Source organism: Synchiropus splendidus, chromosome 4 (assembly GCF_027744825.2).
Source record: "Synchiropus splendidus isolate RoL2022-P1 chromosome 4, RoL_Sspl_1.0, whole genome shotgun sequence".
NCBI classification, from domain to species: Eukaryota; Metazoa; Chordata; class Actinopteri; order Syngnathiformes; family Callionymidae; genus Synchiropus; species Synchiropus splendidus.
Window position 1 is genome coordinate 28,587,911 of NC_071337.1, and position 8,948 is coordinate 28,596,858.

General features: G+C 43.4%; 1 protein-coding gene across 1 annotated transcript; it reads right to left on the bottom strand.

Moving 5' to 3' along the window:
* Window positions 1-1,861: 1,861 nt before the first annotated feature.
* Window positions 1,862-6,967, bottom strand: csnk2b (casein kinase 2, beta polypeptide). The gene is made up of 7 exons (XM_053864016.1): window positions 6,833-6,967; window positions 6,416-6,496; window positions 5,771-5,873; window positions 5,574-5,689; window positions 3,702-3,777; window positions 2,491-2,680; window positions 1,862-2,179 (listed from the first exon to the last, which is right to left on the bottom strand). The coding sequence occupies exons 2-7, from the start codon at window positions 6,485-6,487 to the stop codon at window positions 2,086-2,088; spliced, it is 651 nt and encodes a 216-aa protein (XP_053719991.1). The 5' UTR covers window positions 6,488-6,496; window positions 6,833-6,967; the 3' UTR covers window positions 1,862-2,085.
* Between the last annotated feature and the right edge of the window lie 1,981 nt (window positions 6,968-8,948).

Genomic DNA, 8,948 nt, shown 5'->3' on the forward strand with positions numbered 1-8,948 from the left:
CTAACCCCGCTCGCAGGCCTGCTTCTCTGGACGACTATCCAGACAACTACATGAGCTTCTACAGGCGCCATGAGACTCAGATTAGCGCTCCTCAGTCAACGTGGCGTTTGACTCTCTTGTACGAGGAAGAGAAGCTGCAGTCATTCAAATGTATGGTGGATACAAACAAACGCCTCCATGCTGGGTGGGGTTGTGTGGTGCGCTTCAATTTAACCAGGCAGTTGCTTCAGGAACATTTCCACTCTCCTGCTCAGCTGCAGTCGCTGTGATGTGTTTGTGCAGGCACAACAATATCTTCCTCTCGAAAACACAGTTTTAAAGCTACACAATGTGAGGGACTGAACCAAGCAAAGCCCAAGTCCTTGAGCCTCGGAAGTCAAATCCAAACTGCTACTAGCTTGTTTACTTGATAATAGCAGTACCTTGTAATGAATAATGTATATGTGAGGGAACAAAAAAAAAAAAAGCAGAAAACGCAGGCCAATCTCAAGTCATACACAGATGTATTATCTGCAAAAACTGAAGCAGCAAAGAAACAAAACAGCACATTAGCAGCAGAGGAGCGTTTACACACACGCACATGCACACGCACACACAACCAGTGTGCAGGAAAGGAGAGCGTTTGGATTGACTGTTGAGTACCACTGACCAAAACAAAGCACTGGCATCTGTTCAGGTCGGTAGTCAACACAGCGATGGTGAGATAAGCAAAACGCTGCAACACTGTTGGTCACAAACAACCTGACATCATGGCTACAGAGACTACCGTGTTGTAACGTTTGGGCAGAGTCGGAAAATGATTCAGACGAGTTGGCGTCTAGTACAAAACAGTGACCTCTCCTCCAAACACACGCGCTTCTGTCCTCGCCTGGTATATACCTTTTAAAAACAGTTTGACTCCACGTCGCAGCCACTTGTTTGCTCTTCTTAATAACGTTATTCTGGGTCAACACCAACATGACAGCTTCAGCGCACAGTTGCCTTGTCGCGCACAGGATAGGTGTGGTGCATCCTGGATATTTTGGACGTGTATCAGAAGGATGAAACACACTAAGGCCTTTTGCACAACGGGGAAAATGTTGTTTTTTTTTCCTATCCAAGGGAGTGAACTGATCGGACTGTGGGAACACTGAAGGTTTTACAGTTCAGTCCTGAAACTTTAGAACTCACTCTCATTTTCACGTAAGCACTCGAAAAGCAAGGTTGCTTGAGGTAAAATCATGAGTACACACTCTGCTTTGGTTATGTGTGTATTCATTGTCAGAGCTCAAGTTTTTTTCTCCAACGAATTTTATTACAGCACAATCTTGTATTGACTGTCAGCTTCACCATATTCTGGTGTCCAGCTATGATGACAAGAACTAGCCCCAAGCATCAATAAAGGTTATTTGTTGGGTGTGTCGTTACCAGTTTGATTGTTCAGGTTGTTGAGTAAATTTGAAGTCAGTTTGAATGCATTATGAATCGTAACAACACTGGCACCATGCGGACGATATAGGAAGTGCAGCTCTCCGGATTAAAACGACAGAAGTCAGTTTAAAGACAATTTAAAATGTATTGAGAATCAGAAACCTGCCTCGAGGTTCCAATTCACATAAATACAGATCCTTTTAAATTGATTTTTGATAAATGCTAACTTTCTTTCACACAACCAATGGCAAAAAACAACAACAGATAACCCCGAAAAACAAGACAGTTGATGGAGAAAAAGAAGATGATGATGAAAATAAAAACCCTGACACCTGAACGCGATTGATTTTAGGATCCGAAAAGATCCTGCAACGTCAGCAGCGAGCGTCACCTGTGCTCAAGATAAAATGGACTAGTTATTGCAAAAATACCCGCGTCTTCCTCCACTGAGTGTCGCTGTAGAGTCAAACGACTGCACCCCCATTGCGAGCTGACCTTATTGTGCTACAGCAGCTCGAACTGAACACAAGGTAAATGTAGAAAAGCCACAGCTAAGTTGAGTATAAATGACCTGTCTGCTGTTGTTTTTGGCACTGAAAACAAGTCTGCTGCGTGTGCTTCCATCCCAGCACTGACTCTTTCACGTCTGCCTCACACCATCTTCTTGACTGGGCTCTAGCGGATAGTGGCTTTGACAGGGCTCTTGAAGCTGGACGCGGCCTGCAGCTGCAGCTGGTAGGCCATCGGGTGGATTTTGAAGCCGTAGAGCCTGAAAAGCAAAAACATTTGTGCGATGTGAAACAGAGACGAGGCTGGTGACTTTTGATGCTCTGCCTCAACAAACAGGCGGCCGGAACACAAACACTCAGTGTGGGAACGACTGTGTCTGCTCTGGCATCCACATGTTTGTTTTCCAGGTGAGTGCACTGAAAGAGTCTGTCGCCGTGGCTGCCCATCATCGCCATGTAACCTTTGCTGATCTTAAAAAGAAGTCTCCACCGTGCTGGTGTCCTTGACACCACTCGTAAGCTGTCCACTAACATCTCCACAGTGACTCCACACTGCACATCTTATACTGACCTCGGGACAAACTGGTTAGCAGGCCTCTTGGATCGATACTCTGGGTGAACCATGAACAGCATGTGGGGAAAGCCAGTTCCAAAATAGGCGCCGTCAGTGTGGTGGTGCCTGGAGGATTTGGGCGTGTAGACGTCCATACACTTGGGGCAGTAGAGCTTCACCATGGCCTCGCCGGGGATGTCTGAAAGACCTGTGGAGATGGGTTTACATAAACTCATCTGCAAGCACAGCAACTCAACAAAGCTGGTTGTTCGACATTTCCCGCTGCTTGAGAATGCAGAAGTTATGGTGTTGCCATTTCATATGAATATGGTTCCACAGTTATGGAAGGAGGAAGCAGTGAAAACAGCAGTCCAACAACACAAGTGTCTATGAGAAAGTGATATTAACCTGTGCATGCCAGGAAACTAAAATACAAAAAGTCTTATAGTTAGTGTAAAACTAGTCACTGTACTTTTTTCCACTGAAAATAGTGGAAGTGGGAAAAATTGACAGCACCCTACGGAATGTATTTAAAGTAGTGGTGGGACTTTAACAAGTTAATTACGATTAATTAATTACAAAAATAATAACAGTTTGCTCTCCAGACAACAGGGAACCTGTGTAAGTGCAGGAGTTCCTGGTCCACTGATCCCACTGATGCACAAGACACGTGGCAGCTAGGATGATAACAACAACAACAAACATGGAGGAATCCCTGAACAAAAGCAAACAAAAGCATCTGTTTGCTTTTGTTCAGGGAGGTTTTTCTCTACACAATGGCCAGGGTTTCCACTGCTCTGAATGTATTTGATTCTGATAAAATTGAAATTCTTATACAGATATTTTCACGACATGAAAAGAGCTTCAGTTTAAATAAGGTGATATAAAAACTTGAATGTAGCCACCATTCTGATTAATTGTGCTATTGTCAAACTGATGCAAAATAAACAATATATTGTTGTTTAAATGAATGTAGGGGTCCATCATTTGATTCAGTAATATACCAAATTAATTCAAATTGAAAAATGTGGCTTCTTGTGGCAAATATTCTTGTACCATTAAACGTACGATTAACTAGATAATTTTTTAATCGAATCCCACCCCTAATTTAAAGCAATGTTGTATAACGTAGAATGGCGTGGGGAGGTTTCAAATGTAACCATAATGCATTAGAGGGAAATTGAATGGACAAACGAATGTTTATGTCAAAGGTTTTCGGATCCACTCACCGATGGGAAGCATCGACTGATTCTCACAATAGACCCGAGGGCAGTAACCAAAGTCTCCTTGCTGATATTTTTCCAACTGGAAGAGAAAATAGTCAAGCGTTAACATGCGCTGACAAAGACGCTGAATCGACAAGATCTTGCCGGCTTCATAGAAAAAGTATTCTTGACGTCACACCACCTCTTTCCATTCCCTCAATTCAATGTGTACTTTATCTGATGTCGCGAACTCGTGAAATATGTGAAATCACCCCAAAACATTTTGATATCTTATCTGAATTGCCACATTCACTGGTGGTCTAGATGGATTCAGGTCACACGTCTGTCTTCTGTGTGACGAGAACAAGTGCATAAGTTTGGGCACCCCAACAGAAAAATGACATCAATATTTAGTAGATCCTCCTTTTGCAGAAATAACAGCCTCTAAACGCTTCCTATAGCTTCCAATGAGGGTCTGGATTCAGGTTGAAGGTATTTTTGACCATTCTTCTTTACAAAACATCTCCAGTTCAGTCGGGTTTGACGGTTTCCGAGCATGGACAGATTTTCAATAATGTTCAGGTCTGGGGACTGAGATGGCCATTCCAGAATGTTGTACTTGTTCGTCTGCATGAATGCCTTAGTAGAATTTCAGCAGTGTTTAGGGTCGGGGGCTGGATACTTCAACTTTGTCACTGATTCTTGAGCATTGTTCATAAGTATCTGCTGATAGTGACTGGAATCCATGCGACCTTCAACTTTAACAAGATTGCCAGCACCTGCACTGGCCACACAGCCCCACAGCATGATGGAACCACCACCAAATTTTACTGTGGGAAGCAAGTTTTCTTCATCCGCCATGCATACCGCCCCTTGTTATGTCCAAATAACTCCATCATCAGTCCACGGCACTTTATTCCAAAATGAAGCTGGCTTGTCCAAATGTGGTTTTGAATACGTCAAGCGACTCTGTTTGTGGCTTGTGCGCAGAAAAGGCTTCTGCCGCAACACTCTCCCATACAGCATCTCCTTGTGCAAACTGCGCTGAATAGTTGAATGATGCACAGTGACACCATGTGCAGCAAGATCATGTTGTAGGTCTTTGGAGCTGGTCTGTGGGTTGGTTGTTCTCACCATCCTTGGCCTCTGCTTGTCTGAGATCTTTCTTGGCCTGCCACTCCGGGCCTTAACTAGAACTGTGCCTGTGGTCTTCCAGTTCCTCACTATGTTTCTCACAGTGGAAACTGACAGCTGAAATCTCTGAGCTACCTTGTTGTATCCTTCCCCTAAACCATGATGTTGAACAATCTTTGTTTTCAGGTCATTTGACAGTTGTTTTGAGGCTCCCATGTTGCCACTCTTCAGAGAAGATGCAAAGAGGAGAACAACTCGGAACTGGCCACCTTAAATACCCTTTCATGATGGGCTTTACCTGTGTATGTAGGTTAAGGGTCAATGAGCTTACCAAACACATTTTGTGTTCAATAATTCATGCTAAAGGTATTCAAATCAATAAAACAATAAGGGTGCCCAAACATATACACCTGCCTAATATTGTTTAAGTCATTATTGCACACTTGTCTGTAAATTCTATAAACTTCATTTCACTTCTGAAATATCACTGTTTGTCTGCTATATGACATATTGAACTGAAATTACTGATCCGAACAACTCATGATTTATAAAGGAGAATCTTGAAAATGATCGGGGGGGCTAAACTTTTGCACACGACTGTGAGAGTCTGATGCAGCGAATGTGCAGCGTGTTTATCGAATTTATCGTGAGATGCAGAATTGTCATTGTGGAGATTGTGTTTGCCGGTAAATTGTGTACGATAAGTTATCGCCCATCATGACTTGAAAGCCCAAAAGCCTGTATCTGAACCCCAGATCTCACCATCTGAGCGATGCCTCGGTTGGTGAGGATGTAGCGGGCGTGAATGAGGCCGTAGAGCATCTCAGCAGCCTGCTCGATTAGGTCACTCTGGTTAGGGTTGTCTTCCAGCTCCTCATCTGCAGGTGCAGAATGCCATTTGCACTCACTTTGTTTTTCATGTTAGACATCAGAAAATAGAACATGGTGTAAAAACACACCTGGTTCCAAGTCGAGAATCATGTCTAAAGCTTGGCGGTAGTGAGGAACCTGCTCATTAAGCCCAGTCAGATTGAATTTGTCCTGGATGTAGTCTTCATCCACCTGAGGGGACAGAAAGATTGCAGCTTGAAGTCAAACACAAAATGGAAAACATGTATCATAAATATGAAGAACAGAAACAAACAGTTCAGTTTAGATTTTCCTATCAAACACATGTATACAAGTTTAAGAGAGGTTTTAAGGGTAGATCTATGACATTGTGAGCCTTTTAACACTACCCAACATTTACAAACTAGAAACTAAAAACTAAACAACGAGTGATTCACTGTGCTTCTTCTTTTGAAGTAGGTCCTTCACTGGAACGCAAACATCCATATTCTGGAAGTTTATCAAATGGGATTTCCAAGTTTAACTTACGTGTAGAATGGCTGGACCAGCTTGTAAACACTCCACACACCTCGGTAAGTGGCTGCCTGACTTGTCATTTACCTTCCCTGTTATTCAAATGTGTTACCACTGTAACAAAAAACATGACTATACAGGACTAATAAAAACTAATATAACAAACGCCTGAGCTGCTTGGAGGTCACGACAGCTGAGAAGGTGTGATTTGGATGTCCGAGGATGGAAGGACGGGATCTCACCTCACAGAAAAACTCGTTTCCTCTGAGCCCACAGAACCAGGAGATCCACGACACCTCTTCAGAACTGCTCATCGTTAGGACCTGCCGAGACACAGAGATCAGCTTCGGAACAAAAACCCACGAGAGGAAGACCGTGGCTAAACGAACCCGGCTAGCAGCTAACTCAACAGTTAGCTCTGATATATTCCCAGGTCTCGACAAATGCTGTGATTTTTCTGCACGTTTTATTGACTAGAAAATCAGTAATAAAGACTTCAGAGTCCACATTGATGTGCGTCATGAAGTCAGATGTCAGAACTTTTTTTTTTAATCAGGCAACTGCTAGCACACCAAGCTAATGCAAGCTTCGCATAAAAGGGTTTACATCTTTCCCAGCGCGAGGTGGGGACTTCAGAAGACAGCGTTCTTGCCACTTACCTTGAATTTAAATATCCGCGAGTCCTTAAATTCGATTAATCGTCAAACCTATGGGGCTACAATAATAAACAGCTCGCTCTTACTCGACGGTCCAGTGGAGGTGCGCGTGCTGCTGCCACCGTGCGGCTGTTCTCCCTAACTCCACTCACGTTTCCATAGAAATGGGACTCAAAAACGTGATTCAAACTGCGACTAGCGTCCAGTTCAAAGTGAGCTGAAATCATTCTTGTCAAAATATGAAGATATCCGAAAAGCTCAGAACGTTGTTACTTAAGACTTCTCTTGTTTTCACTGGATAGGTCCTTTAAGAAATGTTCAAATTGTCATTTCGGTGGTGTTCTTGGTGCCAGTGCAAAACCGTAAATATCATTTGTGAATATAACAATTCAAATAAATAAAATCACTTGTAAAAGTGACCACTACCTTTGCTTTCAAGAGATCATGCCAGAGATGCCTGTGTGGTGCTAAGAGATGGGTTCTGGAGGAGGGACCCAAACCATAGCATCTGCTTTCCATGGACCAAATGAGGCCAGAGGCCTTCATCATTCACATATGGAGGGGTTTAAGAACCACCAGGACCCTTCCTAGGTCCTCAAAAGGCTGAATTCTTTGGTGTCATGTTTGAGCGCTGACAGGATGATACCATCCCTGCAGTACAGTGACCGCATCTTGTTGATGTTCGGTGTGGAGACAAGTCAGGATAGGTGTTAAGCTGCATCATCTAGATTGAAAACTTGCGACCAAAGGTTCATTCTCCCCAAGCACAGAGCCCCCCTGCCACTCTACTGAGGTTAGGAACTCGGTTGCATCCTTGTTCTTCTTGGTTTGAACCTCCATGATGGCTGAGGCACCTCCTCTTCAGAATGAACTGCAGCATGACTTTAAGAAGAGACTTCTAAAGCGGCATGATCCACTGTAATAATAAAGAATGACGACCAAAATGCAGTTTCCATTAAAACAAAAGTTGTTTATTTTATCTTTGCCTTCTCTGTATAACTTTATTATAATAAGACACTTTTCTGCTTGTACATTGCTCCCTTGAACTAATGGCAACAATTGTTGGTGGGAATGTAAGTTGGGGTAGACAAAACTTAGATACATACCAATATGCATACATGTGCGTTATATTGCGGTTCCATTAATAAAACCATAAATGCTAAAACAGTATGAACCACTCCAGGTACCTTGGTAATGTTGAAAACATAGTACAATCCTTTGAATAATTTTTGAAATACACTAGCTCTGTTTTTCTTCGTAGATGGGTACAACAGGGACGTTAATGGTGGGATGAAGGACTGAGTCCCAGTCCAAGTAGAAACCGGCAGAGGGCCAGATAAGCGGCATGTTTGGTGTGTTCATGCTCACAGAAAGTTGTTATAAGAAATAAATATATTTAAAAACCACGCTCCTGCTTAAGAATTTATGTATAAATTACACACGAAACATTGACTTCATTTGGATGATGAAGTTACACAGCCGTGGACATATTAGTAAAATTGTCTTGGTAAAATCAAGAGTAGGCAAAAACTGCTCGCCGTGTAGATTCCCCTCGGACCCCTAGCCCTACCCATTTACAACAGACTAAAAAAATGCACATATGCCAAACACGTACACACAACTGGCACGCACACACACAGGCACACACACACATATCCATAAGCCATGAAGTGGCGCTCTCATTCGACATCCCAGGGACGATCCTTTTAACTGTTGTCGGTAAACACACGAACCCCAACTTACAGCAGTGACAGAATGAATGATTTAGTTCTCCACGAGAACCTTCTCCTCTGACTTGGTGTCTCATGTTTTGTGTGTACACATCAGTTCCTGAACAATGACACAGACGTGTGGTGAACAGTAGAAGGTGACACTTGCTCACTCCAAGCATAGTCCTGGATTCTAGGTTTTGCATGTGAGTGGTAGCCCCCACCAGTGATCAAAGAAGTCCGTGCACGCTCTTAACAGCTCTCCCGGGATGAGAGCGTCTGGTAGTCCATGACTGTGAAAGCCGGCTGGCACACGGTGGCATGCACGACAGACAGGGTGTAACAGCAAAATCAGCCGTGTCTCTGTACTCTGGGCCCAGACAGAGTACCGGCATGTCACGGTAGACCAA

Coding starts and splice junctions, on each gene's coding strand:
- csnk2b (XM_053864016.1), bottom strand. CDS start 6,487: ATGAGCAGTTCTGAAGAGGTGTCGTGGATCTCCTGGTTCTGTGGGCTC. Junction 5,690..5,770: donor GATTCTCGACTTGGAACCAG/GTGTGTTTTTAC, acceptor CTGCACCTGCAG/ATGAGGAGCTGGAAGACAAC. Junction 2,180..2,490: donor GCTAACCAGTTTGTCCCGAG/GTCAGTATAAGA, acceptor TTTGCTTTTCAG/GCTCTACGGCTTCAAAATCC.